The 24,986-nt window shown below is 45.1% G+C and overlaps 3 protein-coding genes across 3 annotated transcripts in view; all 3 read left to right on the forward strand.

Moving 5' to 3' along the window:
* LOC129865223 (cadherin-like and PC-esterase domain-containing protein 1) overlaps positions 1-2,807 on the forward strand; it is a 102,551-nt gene extending 99,744 nt beyond the window's left edge. The window contains exon 21 of the mRNA XM_055937825.1: positions 995-2,807. Within this exon, the coding sequence (XP_055793800.1) occupies positions 995-1,237 (243 nt within the window). The 3' untranslated portion in view covers positions 1,238-2,807. The remainder of the gene's footprint in view (positions 1-994) is intronic.
* Positions 2,808-4,791: 1,984 nt separating this feature from the next.
* Positions 4,792-13,243, forward strand: LOC129865224 (protein Wnt-16-like). Its single transcript, XM_055937826.1, has 4 exons — positions 4,792-5,239; positions 5,380-5,606; positions 7,603-7,892; positions 11,088-13,243. The coding sequence occupies exons 1-4, from the start codon at positions 5,145-5,147 to the stop codon at positions 11,550-11,552; spliced, it is 1,077 nt and encodes a 358-aa protein (XP_055793801.1). The 5' UTR covers positions 4,792-5,144; the 3' UTR covers positions 11,553-13,243.
* Positions 13,244-21,168: 7,925 nt separating this feature from the next.
* The window catches only part of stab2 (stabilin 2), a 40,983-nt gene continuing 37,165 nt past the window's right edge, over positions 21,169-24,986 (forward strand). Inside the window, exons 1-5 of the mRNA XM_055937827.1 lie at positions 21,169-21,396; positions 22,487-22,614; positions 22,882-23,000; positions 24,648-24,733; positions 24,866-24,932. Of these exons, the coding sequence (XP_055793802.1) occupies positions 21,310-21,396; positions 22,487-22,614; positions 22,882-23,000; positions 24,648-24,733; positions 24,866-24,932 (487 nt within the window). The 5' untranslated portion in view covers positions 21,169-21,309. The remainder of the gene's footprint in view (positions 21,397-22,486; positions 22,615-22,881; positions 23,001-24,647; positions 24,734-24,865; positions 24,933-24,986) is intronic.

The raw sequence follows: 24,986 nt of genomic DNA on the forward strand, positions 1-24,986 counted from the left end.
CACTTTAACACAGGTATCGCATGTCTCTCTCTGCATACAGTAATTGATACCAATTATAACTAATGGTTTGTCTAAACCTCAGTGACCAGGGAGCACAGCTAGATCTACAGCAAGTTCTTTCCCCATAGACTCCCTCTCCGACTGTAATTTCTGAAATAACTTTATTATGGATACTTGCTATTACTGTTCGCGCACACGCCGACTTACCAGGAGGGAATCTTTGGGCTTAAATAATCCTGGGCTTTAACCCTACGGTAGATCCAAATACCGAACTGACATTTTCTGGGCCCAGAGGAAATCGGTTCTTATGCCCTCTTGATTTAACAATCCTCCTCCATGTCAGGGAGCTTTCTAGAAGGAAATCCTGCTGTAACACACATACACAGACACACACACACACAATCCCCTTCTGCCCCCTCTCCAGCTCCCTGTATAAAGAACAGTCACTTGTTTTAATTCAGCTATAAAATTGTCCCATGGATCGGTTAATCAGTAATTAGCCGTTAGGCCGGGTTTTATTGGGCAGTAAAGCTCCACGTTGGTAGCAGCTGGGCCCCAGGGCGCTTGTGAAGTGGTTTCAGTCATATATACGAGGGCATGTGCCCCCCTCCGTACCCCCGCCCCTCCTCTCCCAGTTCGTATGGGTCTTAAGTGACAACAGGGTTTCCCATAAGGAAGCCAGAAGGTGTATGGCATCCATGAGTGTAGTTATGTCGAACCCAAGCCCCTGAGGGGATGGACAGGGTTTCTGTCATCTCAGGATTTAGGTCAGGCTTGGATTGTTCCAGTGTGGTTTCTATTAAAGGAACCCCAGACTGTGACGATGGGTTTGCGCTCTGTTCTGTTCCGTGACACCCCAGGCAACGTTAGCTAGCCTCCGGTAGTGCAAGCTCTGGCCATGGTCTAGTTCCCTTGTTACCGTGTAATGTCAGTAGGTAGATGTGGTGTTAGAGGTGAGGTGTTGACGTGGTTCTCCTCGCTGTGTTCCTTGAAGGTTGAAAAGCTGTCGTTCTCCAAGGCTCCACTACACAGGAAGATGAAGCTCCTTCGACACGGCGAGGAACCTGGAACCAGAACCAGTGGAACTGGAACCGGGTTCAGTGATCAGCCCACCCTGCAGCACCAGGACCAGTGGGTGGGGTCTAACTCCTCCACCTATCATGTGAGAGGAGCGGTGAACCAGGTGTACTCGCAGATCCTGCTGAGCAGACTGTGTGTGAGAGACACGGGAAACTAGACCCACCCCTCACCACCACTGACTGTGTGTGAGTGTGTCTGTGTGTGTGTGTGTACTTGTGTCCTTGCTTACTAACGTGCATGTGTGTGTCTCTGTGTGTGTCTCTGTGTGTGTCTCTCTGTGTGTGTGTGTGTGTGTGTGTGTGTGTGTGTGTGTGTGTGTGTGTGTGTGTGTGTGTGTGTGTGTGTGTGTGTGTGTGTGTGTGTGTGTGTGTGTGTGTGTGTGTGTGTGTGTGTGTGTGTGTGTGTGTGTCCATACAAGCATCTCTCTAAAACAATGAGAGGTCATTCCGTCCAGGAAGTGCTGGAGTAACAGGAGAGTCCTGACTGGTCAGCCGTGTGACAGACATCACCACTGTCTGTCACACAGACCTCCTCTGATTGGCCCACACACTGGGCCCCCTGTCATGTGACCGCTACCTCTGCTAGGTAGAGGTTTCCAGATGGTCGAAGAGGAGGATCGCTCGCCTACTGCCAAAAGACGAGGGAAGCAGCTGGAGAAAGAATAAAGAGGAGAGCGAGAGTGACTGTTGAAGGAGTGTGTCGTGTGTACATCCCACATGTAAGCCTTGCTCTCCCACCAACCGACAATGCACCCTCAACGCTCCAGCACAAACCCTTACAATTGTATAGTTTTATAGTTGTGGAAACGTTATTGAAATGTTTTACAGCATTGGTTGTCAATCCCTTCCTCGTGTACCCCCGGCAATTCCATGTGTTTGATGTATTCCAGAGCTAGCACACCTGATTCAGATTCAACTTGTCAACTAATCAGGTGAGCTAGTTGAGGGCTACAACAACATTGTGAAACGTCTGGGGGTCCCCGAGGAGAGGTTCGAGAACCACTTTTGATGTGTGCCTTTGATGCCTTTGTGCATCAGGAAAGCCTATCTCTCGCCATCGGAGGGACTTTTGGATATCCAGCTGTTCCTCCTCATATACAGTACCTCATCCATCCGCGTGTCCTGTGGACACCACAGCGTATTCTATTCTATGCCAAAGATGTGACGAAAGCTGAGCCATTCTTCAAGCGAATGTCTTATGTATGATTTTCTTATATTTCTACATGTTTTTCTACATCTGTTTATTCGTGCCTATAATGTTGATAATCAGTGTATAATGATTTACATGCAGCATATTGTTGACATGCTAATGAAGGACTAGTGTAATGTATGCTATGTATTTATACATATTGTCTGATCTGTCCTCTGATCATTTGTATGGAGGGAACTGAGCTGGTGAAGATGAAGGTAATTGTAACAGATAGCCACAAACACATGCACACGCACAGGAGTAGAGACTACCTGCTTAGCACTGTTTAGTGGTCCCATGGAACATTGATAGCAAACCTAATCATTTGATTCAGTGATTTTGAAGGAAACTGAAGGGGGAAAAAAACAGAAAGACATATTTTCCTCGTGCTAAATATTATCAACACTATTCATTTATTATTATTAAAGAACATGTATCTTCAAATGGCACTAACTTCAGCGTTGTGTTTCCAGATGGTACATATAAGAGTTATTCCGATACAATACTCTCACATTAAAATATATATTTTCTTAACTTAACTTTGTGTCCAGAAACTATGTTCTGAAAGCATGAAACTGTATTTTAAAAGTTCCACAAAGCCCTAGCTTGTAAACAATTGGGATGTTGGCATCGCATATTTCCTCTTTAAGTTGTGCACAAGGTGAGGATAAGCCTGTACATGCTGTTTGCGCACAGTATTAGACAAATCCTTTTACAGTCAGTCATCATCCCAATTCAACCATGCAGAGGTATGAAGCCGTGTGATGCTCTGAGGAAGATGGGCAGAGGCGCGCTCTTGTTTTCCTTCTTCGTTTTGTAATTTCCTTCGTGCCACCAAGACCAGAGTTTCATAATTTCTTGTCCCGCATAGGCCAATACATGCGTCACCTCGTTCAGAAGGACATAATTGGGGAGACAAACGTTCAATTAGGCTACAACTGTGCTATAATAAAATGGTTGTCGGTGTAATGTGGTTTAACTCCGTCTTGCGCGTAATGTGCCCTGTCTGACTCCTCTTTGCAGTCATGTCCCGTTAATCCGACACATGCAATCACCCTACCCACCGTGTGATCTGGGCAGAGATCGAGCAACACGATCGAGAAGTAAAACTAATGTAGATTTAAATGCAGGCCTAAATCGTGTTTGAGGTCAACGTAATGATAGAGCCTTATTCCAGAAAGTTATCAGTCCATTTTATTTAGGCATATTTACACTGAAAATTGTGTGTTCAAATGATGTAGCCTAGGCCTATCTAAAAAAACGTTATTAACACGGTTATATGACCGCAATGAAATGTAATACATGTAACGATATATGGAAAATATTATCATATTTGTTAAAAACGTTGGTTTTACAGTGTGTAGATCAAATAAAGGGAACGCATACAAAGTCACGTGCGTGCGTAAAGTGTTGAATGGTCAAATGGAATGGTCTTGTGCGACATGTGGCTAAATAACAGCATTGAGTGGGCGAGGGAATAGAGAAAGGTAGACGCAACAGTCTCGATCGAAAGGAAGGTTCATGTAAAAGGTTATAGACAAAGGCTTGCCTTTCCGGCACATGTACCAGCCCTGAAGACGGTGGGCCTGCCGCCTGGGTTGTTGTCGCGCCAAGGAGGAATGGTAGACTCTGCCCTGCACTGCGGTTCCGACCTCTGATGTCAAATTTCAAGCAGACCTTTCACTCTGCACTGTTTTAGTCGGGGAATTTGAAAGGCTTGGGGGGGGGGGGGGGGGTTGTGACATTTCTGGGGGCTGAGTAGACCTCACCTCGTCTGCCCCATACCGCCCTATAACCCAGTCCAATATACTCAACAGATAGGTGGCCAGTCAAACCTTTTAAAAATGTCATTAAATTGTCTCGTCGAAATTGCTCTCTGACTGTACATATGATGTTTATTATTCAGGAAAAGGCTAACAATTCAATAGTGATTGAACATATTTGCTCAAACATAATTGGTTACACAATGGGCAATGTGGTTATTGTCGTTGCATTTGAATCAATCCTTTGTTCATTTAAGCTATACATTTCAATGGCAAAATGAGATTCCAAATCTTTTAAACCTAACGAATATTACGCAATTCACGAGCACCGGGGAAAAAAATTGACTCAGAGGATGATTTCGATGTGTTGAAATCATGAGGACATTTTCTCTAACTGTAGATTTATATGATTTTTAAAATTGGAAACCATTGCATATGAAATCATTAAATATGATTATAGATAAAATATATAAATATGGTTGTCATAAGGATTAGTTGGAATTAAATTTGTATTCAATTCAAAATTCATAACCAGGCCTTGTTTATCACAAATAATTGTGTATGAGATAATCTATTGTAGGCCTATTATAAATATGTTATGCATTCAAGTTACTCAAGGTTTCGTATCAAGGAATTTTCCGGGGGGAAATTATCATTATTCTCGCCTGACATGATTAGGTTTTTTCTTTTCGCGTCCGTCCAATTATCTCGTAGGACATGCGCGTCTGCTTAATATGAATCCACGGGTGCGCCAATCCGAGCCTAGGAGCGCGCCGCTGAGAGACTCTGTGTGGGTTCTCCCAGGCAAGGATAAAACTGTTTGTCTGCGTTTTGGGGAACACCGTCGGAAACTTATCATCCATCCAACTGTAGGCTACTACTGGCCACCGAGACACGTGATTGGAATCACCATTCTGCCCGCGTCCTCTCTCCCTCCCCGCGGATGTTTTTTTACTGAATTGCTCGAGATAATCACGGATTGAGGATTAGTTCTATTAGGGTCCTATGCTGTGGGGCTAGCATGAGACAGAGCCCAGCACCGATCCAGCGCTCCATGGACATACCCTTCCCCAGTGCCCGGGAGGCAACTCGGCTTCTGTAAATGAGGTGGCCATGGAGAGACGAAGCGGCTGTGGAGTACATCAGATCTGCTTTCTGTTTCTCTTACTGTTTTCACTGTATCCTGTCTGCTGTCGAGCCAGTTGGATGTAAGTATATTTCATTGCTTGTGATTAAACTTGGCTTTTTGTGTGCACCGTTTTCTTTACGCATAGAATGCGATTCCGTTTGGGGCTGAAAGTGGTTTCGAAAGTAACTTATTGTCTCCGCTGCTTGCTTTGTGTCTCAGGTGGTTGGGAATAACCTCCGTGGGAGTACCGGAGAAACTGGGCTGCGCCAATCTCCCGCTGACGCACAAGCAGAAGGACCTGTGCAAGAGAAAGCCCCATCTCCTTCCAAGCATCAAGGACGGCGCCCGCATCGGCATCGCGGAGTGCCAGACGCAGTTCGAGCACGAGCGGTGGAACTGTTCCACCACCAAAGAGCTCTCTGTGTTCGGCTACGAGCTAACCAGTGGTAAGGACAAGCGGTTTAAATACTCGTTTTAATAGACATTGAACAATAGGGTGCTTTGTTCTCGTTTGCATAAATTCGTGTGCACTTTTCTCGCCTATTAATAATGTTCTTTTTGATTGGGTTTAATTTGGAAAACGAGACTATATTTTGGGTGCATTATATTATAGTGGTTGTATTCCATAATCTGATATTTAATGTGTGCCCACATCATTTGGTATTTGATTTGCAATTGCAATTTGCAATTTGCAAATGCTGCATAAAAACAGTCCCTCAATTGTCTTTCTATTTGATAGTGCGTCAAAAAGAGGCACGTCTTCCATTTTCCATAACTCTTTACTCGTGATCGGTTTGGGTTGAGTCACGAACATGTTTAATGTTGTCCAGGGAGGGAAGGTGATTTGATTTGCCGACTCGAGCAGCTGTATCCCCTATGCGGTGAGAGAGAGAGAACGTCTGCGCACATCTGTTTCGGTTTAACCGTCCCAACACACCACTTATCCACGGTCAAGTGTTGTCTTTGAACAGAAAACTCCTGCTCACCTCTGGTCCTTAACCAGCCGGGATTATCCTAATTAGGAGATTCATGGTCGACATGTAATTTAAGAACACAGTTTCTTTGTTTTTAGAGATATCGTCCCAGAAATCTGTTTCCTTGCAGCTTTCCAAGATGGTTAAGAGTCAGCGCATGGTTTAGTTATCAACATTTTATTTTCACACTAAACTCATTCTTCCAAATCCCTCTCTATCCTTGTTGCACCCGGTCACATGCCATCTATCAACTTTCTTCACTCAACCCAGACGAAAAAAATCGGAGAAAAAAAATGAACATATAGTTTATGTTGATTTAGGCCTATGCATAGGCTAAACCTACGCATTTCCATCCCATGTCCCGACTCGTACAATCAACTGTAAAAACGTATGCTCTGCTGTTTGATAACAGACGTCTTGTCTTCGTGTTCTAAAAGTGCGAACTTGATCTAATCAGACTCGGAGACAATGTTCTTATTGGGTTAGGGCGCAGCAATTTTTTGGGGATAATAGAATGCAACGCAGATAACCTAAATAACCGTAATTGTCATTTGTTTTAATAATCCAACCTTCATAGTGCCAAACTTAAATTTGAAGTGGTGATTTCTTGTTGTTCCATGGAGGTAAGGCTTTTCTTTCTACATTTACCCACACGTAAATTATTGCACAAACGTTTCAAATCAACTTGTGGCTTGGACCTCTGATTTACGTTTTATCCTAGATGGTGTTTAAAGTTCATACATAGTTCTATGTCATTCTTAGAACCTGCACTCTCTGAATAGTTACACTTGATGTCGCCAGGTGCCATTATGCTTCTGTTCTATCCATAAGATTCTGCATATTTTAGAGTTTGTCTAACAAGCCTATTCCATAAGCTATAAACATTAGTAGGCTACCCCCTTTCACACTTGGGTTTACATTTTTTTCAGCCTTCGTTCATTACAGGACATAATCTAATGTTTCTGTCTGGTGGTCAGCGTTCCAGTTGGTCGTACAAGTAACTGTGATACCAGATTGATCCATGCTACACTGTTATCATCATACCAACGTGTTTTAAGCCTCTCTCTGAGCCAGTGCTGTCTGTCCTCACTCAGGGCCTACTGTGGCCCCTAACCTGTGAAGTGTAACCCAACGCCCCCCTCACACAGGACAGGACAGTTCCCATGGGGCTATGTGTCTGCTCTACTCACATCTCACATGTATCCCTCCAGAACTAAGATGTATTATACGACTACAATGGATGGAAGTTATATGGATATCTAGGCCTGTGCTACTGAGATACACGGAAGTTGTACTACTGGAATTGTGCCGTTTTCTTCCGTCTGAAGTGTTATTGGCTGGAAGGTGTGAGAGTGGAATCTTTTCAGAATCCACCCATTGCATGCTTTAGAGGTCCACAGCCACTGTTACGCAATAATCCATGCGTACATTTGCCCTTCCGATAACCTCTTCCCATTGACTCTGACAGGGACCAAGGAGACGGCGTTTATCCACGCGGTGATGGCGGCGGGGCTGGTCCAGGCAGTGACTCGCTCCTGCAGTGCGGGCAACATGACGGAGTGCGGCTGTGACACCAGCCTGCAGGGCACAGGCTCGCCCAGCGAAGGGTGGCACTGGGGCGGCTGCTCAGACCATATCCAGTACGGTACATGGTTCAGCAGGAAGTTCATAGATAATGCAGTGAAGAATATGTCCTCAGCCAGGGGAGGGGATGCACTGCTCACCATGAACGAGCACAACAGTGAAGCCGGGAGACAGGTGAGACGCAACACACACAGACCCGACACACACACACACACACACACACACACACACGCACTCATTGAGGGCGAAGAACACTCACAGAGCATGTACAACACACACACAGTGTACAGAACCAAAACAGCACAACGTTGAAGTCCAATGTTAGATTAGACACAATACACCACAGAACAAAACACACACATCCACAACCTAGCTAGAGAGAGAGTCTTTTATAGTGGACACAGTTGTTCAGGGTACTCTGGGAAGTATGTAAAAGCTGAATAGGGCTCATGGGAGCTATAACTCTAGTAGTCAAGTCTCTAGCAGGTGTAGGGCTCATTGTGTCTGAATGAATGACTGATATGACAGTACTAATCTAGCACCGTGAAAGGAATTATCCAGTAGCTATTATAGTTATGGGTTTCGTTCACCATATGGGGTTGGAGAGGAGTTAGGACCAAACCATTCAGTGGTTAATAGAATTTATCACACACTGTTAAGAATACTTTCAGGAGACGTTCTAGGAAGTGTGTGTGTGTGTGTGTGTGTGTGTGTGTGTGTGTGTGTGTGTGTGTGTGTGTGTGTGTGTGTGTGTGTGTGTGTGTGTGTGTGTGTGTGTGTGTGTGTGTGTGTGTGTGTGTGTGTGTGTGTGTGTGTGTGTGTGTGTGTTAGAGAGAGCGGTAACGATATTCAGAGAAAAGCAGAGAGATTGGAGGGAAGGGAGAACAAGAAGGTCAGTGTGAGAGGGGGATGCTCAGACGGGACAGAAGGAGAGAGGGGAAAGAAAGTGGAACATCCTCGATAATGTGAGTAAATGAGTGACAGCGTGACAGCGTGACTAATGAATGTTCAAGCAGACACAAGGCCATCTAAATTGTAGCAACGGTCATCAAAATTGTTAAAAGGTTTTAAAAACAATTCTAATAGATGCAACAGTTGGCCAATGGATGAAGATACTCCAAACATTTTGAAATTGTATAATCCATCAGATTTACTTAATTTTATCACATAAAACATTTTACTGGCACAGACAAATAATGAATGGAGTTCAGGGATTTTGGTGGGAGATTTAGGTATAGGCCACTCAGGAACGTTCAATGTTGTCTTGGTAAGTAACTCCAGTGTATATTTGGCCTTGCGTTTTAGGTTATTGTCCTGCTGAAAGGTGGATTTGTGTCTGTTGGAAAGCAGACTGAACCAGGTTTTCCTCTAGGACTTTGCCAGTGCTTAGCTCTATACCTTTTCCTTTTCAGTGAGATTTCAAAACATCTAAATGTTATCCATTTGAAATTAAATGTAATACAACAAAATGTGGAAAAAGTCAAGGGCCTGTGAATACTTTCTGAAGGCACTGTATACATTTTCTTAGTGTATCAGGTATTTTTAAATATTTTTTTGTTAAAAGAAAGAAAATTATAGGTGGCTCTTTTGCATAAATACACAGGCTGTATATATGAATATATTAACATAACGGAGTGGAAGAGGGCTGTAACCACTTAACACTTTCTATGCATACCCTACCTACACTCACCTGCACTGTCTAGACGTCCTCATGAATTACTGTTGTCACATACTCTTGCATAATTCAACAAGTGTGCAGGATACCCACCGATAAAGTCAACACGCTTGGCTCTAGATTACACCTATCTAAACATTGTTTGCGAGATCAGACATATCCCTATAATCCGAGTGTTCATATTCGGGAGTTGCTTTCATTTCAGCACATCTATTTTGTGAACATTTCAACTGTATAATTTAAAAAAATAATAATAATAATAATTCCCCCAAAAATGAACACCCATCAAAATAGTTATCTATCTTGTCTTTCAGTGCGTTAAATCCCAGACAAAGCTTTAGTGTTCTTATATATTCAACGGTATAACAATTTATTCCATTAATCAGTGGTGGAAAAAGTACCCAATTGTCTTACTTAAGTAAAAGTACAGATACCTTAATAGAAAGTTACTCAAGTAAAAGTGAAAGTCATCCAGTAAAATACTACTTGAGTAAAAGTATTTGGTTCTAAATATACTTAAGTATCGAAAGTAAATGTAATTGATCAAATATTCTTCTGTATCAAGAGTAAAAGTATAAATCATATTCCTTCTATTAAGCAAAGCAGATGGCACCATTCTCTTGGTTTGAAAATGTACGGGGAGCCCGGGGCTAAGCATTTAAAATGTAACGAGTACTTTTGAGTGTCAATGAAAATGTAGAGATTAGAAAGTACACTATATACCTAAAAGAAAATAATGATGTAAAAGTAAAGTACAAATACCCCAAAAAATGACTTAAGTAGAAATACTTTGAAGTACTACTTAAGTACTTTACGCCACTGCCATTGAGTCCATTTCAGCCATTACCGGGGGGTGTTTTACAGGTCATTACAACCATTTCTGCGGTCGTAACGTTAACGGGGGGGAAAACGTCAGGCACAAGCAAGAGTATGAAGCAGGAATAAAATGAAAGCAATAAATCCAGTGAGATTTAAGTGTGTATTTTTCACCCCTCAAACACAGGAAATAGATGGCTGAAAAAGATCCTCAGGTGGTCGGGGCATGCGCGTTACCACTAAATGGCATTCACTAAGACACACTTACTGGGTCTCTCTCTTATCAACTAGCCACTGTCAAGAGGAGAGAGCTTCACTACTGGAGAGGGACGTGGACACAATGGTAGCAGTGTATCTGTTTACTGTAACACACACACACCACACACACACACACACACACACACACACACTGCCTTTCCAACTAAACTGAACCGACAGGGAAGAGGGAGTGGGAGAAGAGGTGGAAGAGGGGTGAAAGTGGTAGGCTCTTCTGGGGTCATCCTAAGACCAATGTAGAGCCCTGGGGTTTGTGGTCATAAGAAAATGTCTCCTCAATCGCTCAGTTTAAACTGTGAAGGACGGTTTAACTTTTGTTTCAGTTGTGCACAGCACCCAGGGAGTCTATTGTGTCAGAGTTAGAAGTAGAATGCACAAACCTCAGGACTCACGTTACAGTCCCAGTCCAAGATCCAGCATGCAGAACAATAGATTGTGATTTTGATCAAAACATTCCCACAGCGTTTGTGTAAACAAAAGGCAGTCTCTATCAAACAGAGTTCTGGTAGCTAGTCTGTCGTATTTACAGTGTTGTAATTCTTACAGTGTTGTAAGTCTGTTGTAATTCCTAACACCATCCTCTCCATCTTTCCCCTTTTCAGGCCGTCGCCAAGACGATGGCCACCGACTGCCGTTGCCACGGCGTGTCGGGCTCGTGCGCCGTGAAGACGTGCTGGCGCACCATGGCGTCGTTCGAGCGCGTGGGCAACTTCCTGAAGGAGCGTTACGAGGGAAGCGTGCAGGTGCTGGACCGCTCCAAGAGGAAGGTGAGGAGGAAGGAGAAGGACCAGCGCCGCGTGCCCATCGGGAAGGAAGAACTTATCTTCCTCAACAAGTCTCCTAACTACTGTCTGGAGGACCGGCGCTGGGGCGTGGCGGGCACTAGAGGGCGCCGGTGTAACCGCACCTCGGCCGGCCCCGACGGGTGTAACCTGCTCTGCTGCGGTCGGGGGTATAATACGCACGTGGTTCGCCACGTAGAGAGGTGCGAGTGTAAGTTTGTGTGGTGTTGCTATGTGAGGTGTCAGAAGTGTGAGAGCATGAACGACATGCACACCTGTAAATAGGGAGAGGGAGGCAGGTGATGGCACACACACACACACACACACACACACACACACACACACACACACACACACACACACACACACACACACACACACACACACACACACACACACACACACACACACACACCGTCCCCAATGAGAGACTAAAAGACTCCCCCCATCAATCCTCTCTCCCATGGACAAGAGGGGCGCAGCATCAACAACCCTCCATTTCAACCCTCAGGAAGACAGTATTTATACACCACATCAGCAGAGGTGGACAAAGACAGTGGAAAATAGTTGACTTTTGAATGGCCTATCAGGGCCCAGCCTTGTAGGAGGCTATCCAATGGGACAGGAGTTCCACAGTGTTTCAGAGGCTTGAGGATCCACACACTCTGACTACCAAACATGGACATCTTCACAATTCACTCGGATGAGTAGAAATGAGCCCTGAAACTCAGACTCCATGATAAAAACAAACGGAACTTTGATGGAAGTTAAAACCTCACTCTTCAAGTCTTCAAATGGACTCGGTGAAGGGTGTGTAAGAGGACAAACAAAGGGACCAAAAAGTGCTTGTAGGGGGTGGCAACCCTGTCCTGCAGGGCCGCAACAGCTTTAAAAGACTGTAGAGTAGATGCAGTAAACAGTGTCTGTACATTTCCAGATCAGAACAAAGTCTCATATAGACAACAGAAGGCTAGAGCCATAGACAGTACAGGGATTGGGCAACCGTCAGTGGTTGCCATCTTTTGTGTAATTTCTATGGCTCTCTTACAGGCTAGGGAGTAAGGACAGATCCTGCTTCCACCCATGGCTTTATGGTGATCGATGGTGGATAGGTTAGGCGTATTCTCGTTGGAAAGCTTGCAGTATCAATGCATAGAAAGACGTCTTGAAATAATCATTCAAAATTGTATTTTATTTTTGGAATAAACGGTTAATGAGTTAAAAAGGATATGGTACCATGCCATTGTTTTAGAACCTAAAATGTTTGTTTTGTACTATTCAGATCGCAAAATTCAGGGCAGAGTGAAGCTACAGGTGCTTTAATTGAGAATATGTCAGATGACGTAGTATTTTTGTAAATTGTTTACATTTTGTAAATATTAAATTATGCTGTATCACACGACGAGAGTGTCTTAAGATTCAAGCCCATCCAATGCTCTCAGACATACAGCATGTGTTTGTCAAACCGTACCATTTCATGTGTTGGTGTTCTGTTTGTCATCATTGTATTACTAAGGTCCTTTGTTATCCTTTTGCTGTCCGATCCACTCTTTCTCTTTCCTGTGTTTGTGTTTGGATCCAAAACCAGCTATAAATGAGGGAATGCATGAATGGAATGGAGCAGTTTGTTCTCAATAGACCCACTGGCAGCAGGACCATGGAGATGCTTGAGTTGGTTTCTGAGCATTCCTCTTGCTGTCTCTAAGAATTTAAGCCTATTCCGTCTCTTCCTCCCGCTCCTTTCGTTTCCTCTCTCACTCTCTTCCCATTTTCAGTCTCTCTATTCCTTTACCTCTGTCCACCTCTCTCTCTCGCGCTTTCATTCTCTCTTTCTCTCTCTTGTTCTCTCTCTCTCTCGCCTGAATGAGAGGCTGTGCTATGTGAGAAGTGGCGATGCTATGCTAAATACCGCGCGTGCTTTCTCTTAACGTGCCCTTAAAAGTCTAACGATACTGACCCTTAAATTTCCCTGAAGCTTCCAGCACTATGACTTGTTGGTGAGAGGAGGGGGGGGGGGGGGGAACCCAGACCTAAAGAAAGTGGGACGAGACGGAGGAGAGCAGTTGACAGCAGTGCCCAAAGCACTCTGACCTCAAGGATTTTCAGTCATGTTTTTGTTTTCAGAGGACTGCTTTCAGGAATCAGGTGCTCCACTTACATTCCGCGAATTCACAAAATAAATGGAGGATTACGTATGTCTTACTTCTCGCTGTCCCTTTTCAGTTAAATGAGTCCATAAAGTGAGATACTAAGGACATAATTTTAGTCATTTAGTCATTTAGCAGACACTCTTGTCCAGAGCAATTTACAGTAGTGAGTGCATACATTTGTGTACTGGTCCCTCATGAGAATCGAACCCACAATCCTGGTGTTGCAAGCACCATGCTGTACCAACTGAGCCCCACGGGACTGCCCACAGGTCTATAATATCCTGTATAAAAGTTATTTTGAAAGTATTTTTCATGTATCTAATCTGTTTCTGAACCTCTTAAATCCTAATTGTCTCCTTGGTATGTCTATGCCTCAGTCAACATGACAATAGATCCATACTGTAGGTCAACACTCATTCCTTTCTCATATCTTGACCATGCTTTAACTTATTCTCTGTCCACAAAACCAAAATAAATCTTCACCTCTTACGCTTAACTCAATAAATATATCCTCCCCCCTATCCAATTTTTTTAAAATATACACTTTAATTTAATACAGACTACTCATGGAGAACTTCTTACGATTCATCTGTAGTCTCCCTTGAAGCCTGTGGCCGACCGTAGTTTGACACATGTATGTGAGGAGGAACATAGCACACGTTTGACTTCTAGGGAGTTTATTTTAACAGGACAGAGGGAAACACAAACTGGGCCTTGTAAGATGTCACTCTCACCTAACAAATGAAGACCAGGGGCGTATTCATTACGGCAATTCTGTTGCAAAACGTTTTTTTAAACGTCAGCGAACAGAACGAAACATGGAGGGACCGACCTGAATTTGTCCAATAGAAACTCTAAAGGGTTTTCGTAATGAATACGCCCAATGTTTCTACGATGGAGGTCTTTGCCACATAGTCTGGAACCCATGTAAACACGTTCAGAGAAACAGACAGTCTATCAATGTAGATCTCGGGAAATGCACTACACATTATGGCCTTGCGTGTCTGTTTATATACGATGGAATGAAACACCGTGTGAATATGGATGGATACTGTTCTGGGTTGATTCAACAGGACATCCACAGCTGAAAACAATGCCTATTTCAGTAAATCAACCCCAGACAGGTTTTTCTCTGAGTGTTATTTCTTAGCCAATCACAGAGGGGGTGAGGATTTGCTGCAAAGGTGCTATGAGAGCCCCGACAGCATAGTAATATCTGCTTAATAAAACAGATTGGCACCCAGTGAAAACCCAGTGACACTGGCTTTTGTTTGAGGCTGATGTGCTCCATGCCCACAGAGTTGGACGCATTCACATGTGGACCATAAGTCATGTTTTGTCTCTGTTTTGATTTGACATATATTTCTTCATGTTTTCCACGGGAAGTACTTGTGCATCCAAGCATAAACACATAGTAGACTGAGCCAAGTGTCATGTTCTTTTCAGACTGTGTCTTTCCTCGACTGTGTGTTCTCATGTGTCCGGAATCTCACAGTGCCGTCCATCGCAACCCCTGCCAGTCGGCATGGGTTCAACCCTTAGGAGTTTGGCTGGACGGAGCATTCTTGGTGCCAGTGCCCTCTAACCCTAAGGCAGGCATCCAGAGCATACATCACCACACTTAAGATTCTCAACACAACACTCATCCTTCCCTCTCCTCGACTTTCGGCTTGATTCCTCTTTCTGAACAATGAGTGGTATCCCACTCTCACTTTTTTTCAATCTCTCTCTCTCTCTCTCTCTCTCTCTCTCTCTCTCGCTCTCTCTCTCGCTCTCTCTCTCTCTCTCTCTCTCTCTCTCTCTCTCTCTCTGACTTTCATTCTCTCTTTTTTTCTCTCTCTTTCCACTCTATCTCTGTATTTCTTCCAAATATATCTCACTCACTATCTTTCTTATTATAATATGATCTGCAGTGGAGGTTGGTGGGAGGAGCTATAGGAGGACATGCTCATTCATCTGTCTGGAATGGAACAAATGGAATGGAGTCAAACACGAGGTTTCCATATGTTTGATGTGTTTGATACCATTCAATTACATTACAATGAGCCTGTCCTCCTATAGAAATTTCCACTAGCCTCCAATGATGAGCAGTGCATTTGTAGCCTATTATTTCAACAGGTCCTTACAGCACCGCTCTCATTCTGTACTCTCTGCTGTCCTCTTGAGTTCAAATGCAGGCATTGCTTGATAATGTATGCAAAGAGACAAACCTGCTAGAGAAAATGTATCAACATACACACAGATTTACCAGGGGCAATCCACTAAATCAAAAAGGAAATCCTCTCTTTAAAAATATTGCTATGTTATCCAGAACCCCCTAATCCTGTATTGGGGATGATAGATGCTCTTATTGGGATGACTAATCAGGAAGTAATCTCAGCAAATCTGGTGACAAAGGACTAGGACAGAGCGTTTTCTTTAAGCCTTCAGAAGTACTTTTCGAGCCTTGACCTTTGGAGCCGCTGAGAGCCAGGTGACACACATGGATAAAAACGTTATGGGTTGAAGGGTTTGGAAGGAGGTTAAGGGTCACACAAGCTTACCATTTCCTGAAACGACTGGAAGCTTATCACTTGTTACCTGTCAAATTTAATTAAAATAGTGTCTGTAAAGGCTTATATGCACAGAATAGGTCCAAGACACGTCAAGTAATAATACTGTAGCACTTTAAAACTATATATGGTGTCCTCTAGCTTTAGTGTATATCTGTTCCAGTGGAGATTGAACAATGGTTCTGTCCACGATGATAGGTACAGATGTAGGATCTTAATTTGATCACCCTGTTGCAGGAGACCTTTCCTGCAATGCAGGACATTTTAAACATGTAGTGTAGTTGAGGTTTAAAAAGGCTTCTGAAGTTTGTAATTTCCACGTAGAAATTTCAGACTCGATCTTCCCTGATGAAAAATGTATCAACCCCTACAAAAATGTCAGTTAATTATAATCGACGTAATAATTCACATTTCCTGCTGCTGCAGGATTATTCCTGCTGTCGCAAACTGGCTCAAATGAAGATCATACATCTGTATTGGTGTTGGCAGAATGTTTCCACGACGTCTGTAGCCAATTACCATTGGACCAGTGTCATCTGTATCGGCAAAGACACGGGGGACGTAGTGGCTACAGGACACGAGCTACAGAGCATAATCACGGAACTGAAGGAGACAGACGGAGAGGGAGAGAGATAGATAGAGAAGAGAGGGATGGGACTGTGGTTAAAGAGGAGGTGGTGAACCATTTCAGAATTGAAGCTAAAATCTACAAAGTAAACATGGGTTAGAAGTTCAAGCCTAGTATCCTTACCTTATCATGAATTTGCCAAGTCTGATAAGACTTTACCAGTCGTATCCAAATGTACTATTTACTGTACTTGGGTGGCCTCTTTGTGGGGAGAGTCACTGCACCTCAAAATACACCCTTTACCCTTCACACCATCACCCCTAACCTATAACCCCTGACATGGAAATTCTGTCCATTACCTGTGTTGGCCAGGAAGTAGGAAGCAGGGTTTTATAAGGGACTGGACTTGGCCAAGTAGGTGGGCAGTGCGGCCAGGAGAGGAGGGATGTGGAGAAGTAGGCTGGCCAGCAGTGTGACCAGGCAGAAGTAGGCCAGCCAGCAGAGGTTAAAGGCCCCAATCATGGCGCAGATCTACCGCCCTGCTGCTCCACACTACGGTTCAGCTGAGACAACACATACAGGTACAGTCAACACATGCTGTACATGCTGGCACACCCTCACCTAGTACCCTCCTCATGGTGCTGAGTACAGTCGTGGCCAAACGTTTTGAGAATGACACAAATATTAATTTTCACAAAGTCTGCTGCCTCAGTTTGTATCATGGCAATTTGCATATACTTCAGAATGTTATGAAGACTGATCAGATGAATTGCAATTAATTGCAAAGTCCCTCTTTGCCATGCACATTAACTTAATCCACAAAAAACATTTCCACTGCATTTCAGCCCTGCCACAAAAGGACCAGCTGGCATCATGTCAGTGATTCTCTCGTTAACACAGGTGTAAAGTGTTGACGAGGACAAGGCTTCAGGGCGCCCAAGAAAGTCCAGCAAGTGCCAGGACCGTCACCTAAAGTTGATTCAGCTGGGATTGGAGCACCACCAGTACAGAGCTTGCTCAGGATTGGCAACAGGCAGGTGTGAGTGCATCTGCATGCACAGTGAGGGGAAGACTTTTGGAGGATGGCCTGGTGTCAAGAAGGGCAGCAAAAAAGCCACTTCTCTCCAGGAAAAACATCAGGGACAGACTGATATTCTGCTAAAGGTACAGGGATTGGACTGCTGAGGACTGGGGTAAAGTAATTTTCTCTGATGAATCCCCTTTTCCGATTGTTTGGGGCATCCAAAAGAAAGCTTGTCCGGAGAAGACAAGGTGAGCGCTACCATCAGTCCTGTGTCATACCAACAGTAAAGCATCCTGAGACCATTCAGGAGGGGTTGCTTCTCAGCCAAGGGAGTGGGCTCACTCACAATTTTGCCTAAGAACACAGCCATGAATAAAGAATGGTACCAACACATCCTCCGAGAGCAACTTCTCCCAACCATCCAGGAAAAGTTTGGTGACAAACAATGCCTTTTCCAGCATGATGGAGCACCTTGCCATACGGCAAAAGTGATAACTAAGTGGCCGTAGGAACAAAACATTGATATTTTGAGTCCATGGCCAGGAAGCTCCCAAGACCTTAATGCCATTGAGAACTTGTGGTCAATCCTCAAGAGGTGGGTGGACAAACAAAATCCCACAAATTCTGACAACCTCCAAGCATTGATTATGCAAGAATGGGCTGCCATCAGTCAGGATGTGGCCCAGAAGTTAATTGACAGCATGCCAGTGCGGATTGCGGAGGTCCTGAAAAAGAAGGGTCAACACTGCAAATATTGACTCTTTGCATCAACTTCATGTAATTGTCAATAAAAGCCTTTGACACTTATGAAATGCTTGTAATTATACTTCAGTATTCCATAGTAACATCTAACAAAAATATCTAAAGACACTGAGGCAGCAGACTTTGTGAAAATTAATATTTGTGTCATTCTCAAAACTTTTGGCGACGACTTTTGGGTACATTACTTTTGGGTACATTACTTTTGGGTACATTACTTTTGGGTACATTACTGTAGCAGTAATGTACCACAGAAGGAAATAGGAAATAGGAAATAGGAAGCAGAGGAAGTTGCCCCAGGTGGGGGCCGTAGGAGCTCCAGCCCAGTAGAAGGCCCATGGCAGGCAGGCCAGCCACACCAGGCCCTGCATGCTCCTTCATCGGGTCATCTTCAGAGCAGCCATGGGCTTACACATGGCACAGTACCACTCATACATCAGCTGCGTGAGTGTCCTCAGAGAAACCAAACATTAAAGAGAGTTTTAAATCTGGTGGTAATAAAATGTTATCAAAACATGTAAAACCAGAAAACGGTTGTACATCCCTTTAAAATATGTCTCAACCAATCTCTATATTAGCTTCATTTAATTGAGGGACACTCATTACTAACAGGTCAAAAAAACTGAAAACAATTAACACCTAAAATAATGATCTAATCAGACATCCAATACAAATAGCATCAAAACGACTCACCAATGTAACTGACTGCAAAGACTTAGAAGAGACAGAAGCCCTAGTCGGTCACCATAGCAACGATGAAGCCGTAGAAGACGAGGAGGAGGTCGGAGACGGCCAGGCGGAGGACGATGATGTTCATGGGGATCAACAGGAAGTGTGTGTTCCTCGTCAACACGCCTGTGACCAGAAGGTTGTTGGAGACAGAGATGATGATGATGAGGAGGAGCATGAGGAAAGAGAGGACGCTGTAGCCCTCCCGAGCGAAGACTGTGGCCACTGCCAAGATGATGGGCACTGTACCCTCTGCCAAAGCTGTGCTACCCTCTGCCAATGGTGTGCCATGGTCCAAACCCCAAGCCAAGCCTAGATCAGCCAGGGCCGTGCTGTTGCTGTCCATCTCAACCACAACCACAACCGTAACCTCTGCGCTCCCTGCTCAAGATGTTCTGAGGATCTCCCTCTCCCCTCCCACCTGAGTGGCCCCTCTACTGAAATGGAATCATCCCTTCATATTCTGGCACAGTTAGCGTGATTCTGTACTTTGTGGAGAGGCTGAATCAGGGATGAAGGTGACAGATGGTAAACCCTCCTTTTTTGGGCCATTTGCCAAATGAAGCTGATCTGATAAATGGGATTAAACACCGTTGGTGTTGATTGGACTATATGAGTAGTCAACACTGTAACACTGTATGTTAGTTAATTAGATGTTTTGCTATTTGGGAGATTGCCTGTGTAGTATGTATCCATCTGTATCTTGATGTTTCATCGTAAACAAAGGATGAACCCCACCCTCAACCCTTTCACATACATTGCACTGCTTTGGTAACTCTTATATGAGTGTGTGCGTGCACGTGCGTGTGTGTATGTTAGGTCAGTAACGCCACTCGGCATAAAACATGTCATCCTGACCTCTTCTGGGAAAACGCTGGGTCTGAAAGTCATGACGGGACAGAATGTTGTCAGGAAGAGTGCAGATGGGACAGGAGAGGGTGAATCTTATTTACAGTCCAGGATGTCCTGCCATTCTCCTTCCCTCCAACACCACTGTTTGAAGACAAGACCAGACCTAACCCCCCCTTCCAACTGCTGACAGATGCTGGAGTATAGACGGATGAAGGGGTTGTGTGTGTGTGTGTGCCGGGGGATTGTGTGTGTGTGTGTGTGTGTGTGTGTGTGTGTGTGTGTGTGTGTGTGTGTGTGTGTGTGTGTGTGTGTGTGTGTGTGTGTGCGTGCGTGTGTGTGTGTGTGTGTGTGTGTGTGTGTGTGTGTGTGTGCGTCGGGGGGGATTGTGTGTGTGTGTGTGTCAGTGTGTGCGTCTGTATGTCTGTGCGTAAGCGCCAGCGCGTATGTATGTGTGTGTGTGTGTGTGTGTGTGTGCCGGGGGGGATTGTGTGTGCGTCTGTATGTCTGTGCGTATGCGTATGCGTATGCGCATGTGTTGTGTGTGTGTGTGTGTGTGTGTGTGTGTGTGTGTGTGTGTGTGTGTGTGTGTGTGTGTGTGTGTGTGTGTGTGTGTGTGTGTGTGTGTGTGTGTGTGCGTCTGTATGTCTGTATGTCTGTGTGTGTGTGTGTGTGTGTGTGTGTTTGGGTGTGTGTCTGCGTGTGTGTGTGTGCGTGTGTTTGGGTGTGTGCCTGTATGTCTGTGTGTGTGTGTGTGTGTGTGTGTGTGTGTGTGTGTGTGTGTGTGTGTGTGTGTGTGTGTGTGTGTGTGTGTGTGTGTGTGTGTGTGTGTGTGTCGGGGGGGATTGTGTGTGTGTGTGTGTCAGTGTGTGCGTCTGTATGTCTGTGCGTAAGCGCCAGCGCGTATGTATGTCTGTGTGTGTTTGTGCCGGGGGGGATTGTGTGTGCGTCTGTATGTCTGTGCGTATGCGTATGCGCATGTGTTGTGTGTGTGTGTGTGTGTGTGTGTGTGTGTGTGTGTGTGTGTGTGTGTGTGTGTGTGTGTGTGTGTGTGTGTGTGTGTGTGTGTGTGTGTTTGTGTGTCTGCATGGACAGTATGCCCATGCATGTTTGTGTATGTGCATGTGTGTGGAGTGTATGAATGCAGGTGACCCTCTCTGGTACCACTGGCACAGGAAAGAGTGGAGTTGAGGGGAGGGGGAGAGAGGAGGGAGGTTGTTGAAAAGTCAGATGGGCTAAGTGAGCGGTCACAGTCCACTGACGTGCCTCGGAGAGGGAGGGGGAGAGAGAGCTAAAAAGAGTGACTCAAAGTGACAGGGAGTGGGTCAGAGAGGTAGAGGGAGGGAGCCACAGGGGCACAGCGAGTGATACTGACAGAGAGAGAGAGAGAGAAGGAGAGAGATCCAGAGTTATGGCGCCTGTGACCGGACCCCTGTTGCTCATGCTGCTACTTCTGGGGTTAGACCGCTACAACACCTCCTCTGCTGCTGCCGCCAAGGTGAGTCACACTTTTACCGCACACACGTGAGTGCGTTCATTGTTCGGACCCACTGTCACTCCCTCATTGGTAACTAGACGTATGGAAGGACTGCCAAGAGTGGTCAGGGAGCTGTGGGCATTGGACACACAATACAAATCAAATCAAATTTTATTGGTCACATACACATATTTAGCAGATGTTAGTGCGGGTGTAGCGAAATGCTTGTGTTCCTAGCTCCAACAGTGCAGTAGTATCTAACAGTTCAGCAGTAGCATCTAACAATTCAGCTTGACTTGTTTTGTTGCTGGCTGTTTTGGACATTTAAAAGTGTTGTTGTGTGGTTTGGGGATTTTGGATGGTGTACTGTATGATGCCTTAGTGCTGTGTTTCAGGGGTTGGCTCTATGTGGTTTTGAAACATAACTAGCATGTTTGTGTGTGTGTCTTTGTCTGACTTTTGTGGTTTCTCTGAGTAGCGCCCGGGTACTATTGCATGCTGGGTAGATCAGATCAGATGATGCAGATCCCAGCAGAAGTCATTAAACAATATCTTTCTGTTTACCCAACGTCTGTCCAACTCTGGTCAAAGTAAACAAATGCTCTCAAATACGCTTTGATGATGTCAAAACACTGTGTATACCCAGGAGTACACTACTGCCAAAAAACAAACTATTCATCATGCACAAACACAGTTTTCTCTGTAGGGGGATTGGGTGTTGGGTTATATAGTGGTGGTTAATGTTATTCTAGTATGATGAAAGACAGGCAGGAAATAATAGTCTGACCTCTCCACTGTTTTATGAACTGTGGAAAATTCCATTGATTTGAGTGGATAAGAGGATTGGCGAGGGCTCTATGGGGCGTTGGCTTCAACATTCAGTTGGGAACAGCTAAGAGATCCGGCCCTGGTACGTTCATCAGGTAACTCTCAAACCGTTATGTGACTTTATGGCTTCTGACACACAACGGGAAGTCAACAGAGACAAGAAAAGCGTGTCAGTACACTGTTGCGTGTGGTTATTTGGGGTGTTCCGCAGTCCACGACACACAGCACCAGGCCTGTGCGGGTGTGTCTTACAGTATCCGCTCTTCTCCCTCCACCACCACAGAACCGGTGTGACATGACAACCCTGGTGATGACCAAGACAGAGTGTCACTCCTGTAGCGTCAGTTCCAACGTGGGCTGTCCAGCAGGCTTCAACAAGAAGATTCCCGGGAAGGGAAAACCAGACTGCAAGTGAGTGGGCAAGGGGGTAAGGGTGGAAGAGGGGATATGGGGAGGAAATGAGGGTGGAAGAAGGATATGGGGGGAGAAGGGGACAGAGTAGGGAAGGGAGTGAGGGAGAAATAGAATAGATGGAGGAGCTATCTCTTAGTGGTATCTAAGTAATATCTCATGTCTCTGCTTAACATAAGACACAACCAGGTATGTTGTACAGAGCGTTGTGACTACTGTGGCACTGTGTCCTACACCCAGTAATGTCATCTCTCTCTCTCTCTGTAGGTACCATGTGAGTCCCATGGCCAGTCTGGTGTTGTATATCAAGGGCTGTTCTCATGAGTGTTACAAGGAGGTGGTTGAGCCTCACTGCTGTCCAGGGTACTGGGGACCAGACTGCATCGGTGAGTAAAACAGCACACTACATCCAATACTGTAATCAATCACAGCTGCTCATCGTTGAGTCATCAAGCCGCATTGATGAGGAAAGCAACACGAGATGAAAAGACAAACCATTTTGGTGGTGGCAACATCATTTCTGAAATCCCTACTTAACCCCAGATGCTCCCTTTTCAAAGGCTTGCTTTGAAACAGAGGGTTCTCGTATTTGCTCATGTTTTGGTGGTTCTGTAACACGGAAAGCTGTGGGGACTCTGAGGGAATGTTTTGATAGGAAGAGTTCAGAAGTGTACTTGGCTGCTACTGCCACTGAATCCCAGTGCTGAGTGCTGTGTGACAAAAAAAAAACAGGAGGAAAGCGCTCGCATCCCTCCGCGGAGAGGATGAGTGGCCTGTTTCAGAAAATAAATTGCTACAGGGGAACAAATAGACAGAACAGAAAGCTGTCCAAAGTAGGAAAGTGTGTCAGCAGTGTCCTGTGTGCACCGGCAGGCCAGGACAACCCACATTGTGGTATTGGGTGCAGGATGCAGGTTAGGCCTTTCGGAGCAGGGGACTCGCACACTTCCTTCCTCCCAATTAGGGCTCATCGTCAGCGGGCCCCTGTCTTCCAGGAATGTGCTGACACCCCGATAGCACTGAGTCCAGGCTTCCTCTCTCTAGCTCTTTTGTGCCTGTCATAGACCCTTCTTATCCCCCCTCCCACACTCTCTCGCAAACACACAAAAACACTAACACACACACTCTCTCTCTCTCTCTCTCTCTCTCTCTCTCTCTCTCTCTCTCTCTCTCTGTCTGTCTGGCTGTCTCTCTCTCTCTCACTCTCTCTCCCGCCCCCCCTATCTCCCTCCCTCCCAGTGATTGTGTTGTGAGGTTATCAAAGATGGGCAGTAGTAAGTACATTAACAGGGGCCATAGTTCTTCCTCTCTGTCTCAATGGTCCCCTGTGTTGTTCTGTGACAGGATAACATGGACGTGTGAAGTATTCTCTGTCCTGGTGAGACTTGATGTATGTCGACTGAATTACTCTCCCCACTTGTTGTGCAACAACGTTACATTTTAGGTACAAATTACCCACATTAGAAGGTTATCATTTATTAAAGTAAATATTGGGTAAACCATAAAGGATATTATTGAAATTGGGTGACCATTTCTGCTCAGGAATGGTGAGTGAGTGAGAAGCTGCTGACAAGAACAACTACTTTCCTCGAGTCTGCTGATTGTAAGGAGACCCTTGGCAACCCCCCGTGCATGCTCGTGTTTACATTGTGTGTGTGCAGCTTGAGGGAAGGAAGGGGATGAGTGATTATGGGTCGTTCTGATAAGAGAGGCACACAGGAGAGAGTGAGAAGGAAAGAGGAGGAGAGAGACGGTGGAGAGGAGGAGAGAGACGGAGGAGAGGAAGTGGAGAGGGGGCGAAGAGGTGAGGGGGTCTGCGTTTGCCGTGCAACCCGTCTGCTTACTCAGATCCCTGGAGACACAGCTGTCATAGCATTACGTCCAGGCTATTGTCAAGTCACGTGCTCTCCTGGACATTGGAACAACACACCACTGAAGCCCATTCGGTTTCCAATCACTGTTTCATTGAGATTGATTGTCTATCTTTCTGTTGATATGAGACTAATGCGAATGGTACTGTCTTCCTGTCCCAGAGTGCCCAGAGGACGCAGACAGGCCCTGCAGTAATAATGGACTGTGTTCTGAAGGCATGGGTGGCAACGGGACCTGCAGCTGTAAGGTAGTGGATGATGACGCGTAGACACACACATATATGCAAGTACAAACACATGTGCACACACACACGTGCGCGCACGCACACATACATACGCACAGACAAAGAATGGTCCATCACTGTGTTTGTCCTCCTCAGCCTGGCTTCGTGGGAACTGCGTGTGAAGACTGTGCAGATAATCTTTACGGCTCAACCTGTAGTTCTGGTAACCAACTCGGTCCCTTTCTTTAAGATTGCGATTCTTTATCTACCCCATTTT

This window comes from Salvelinus fontinalis, chromosome 11 (assembly GCF_029448725.1).
Source record: "Salvelinus fontinalis isolate EN_2023a chromosome 11, ASM2944872v1, whole genome shotgun sequence".
Lineage (NCBI taxonomy): Eukaryota > Metazoa > Chordata > Actinopteri > Salmoniformes > Salmonidae > Salvelinus > Salvelinus fontinalis.

Bases quoted from the DNA above. Each gene is read 5' to 3' on its own strand.
- LOC129865224 (XM_055937826.1), top strand. From the start codon at position 5,145: ATGGAGAGACGAAGCGGCTGTGGAGTACATCAGATCTGCTTTCTGTTT. The intron at 5,240-5,379 runs GTAAGTATATTT...TTTGTGTCTCAG, and splicing joins TGCTGTCGAGCCAGTTGGAT to GTGGTTGGGAATAACCTCCG. The intron at 5,607-7,602 runs GTAAGGACAAGC...TGACTCTGACAG, and splicing joins CGGCTACGAGCTAACCAGTG to GGACCAAGGAGACGGCGTTT.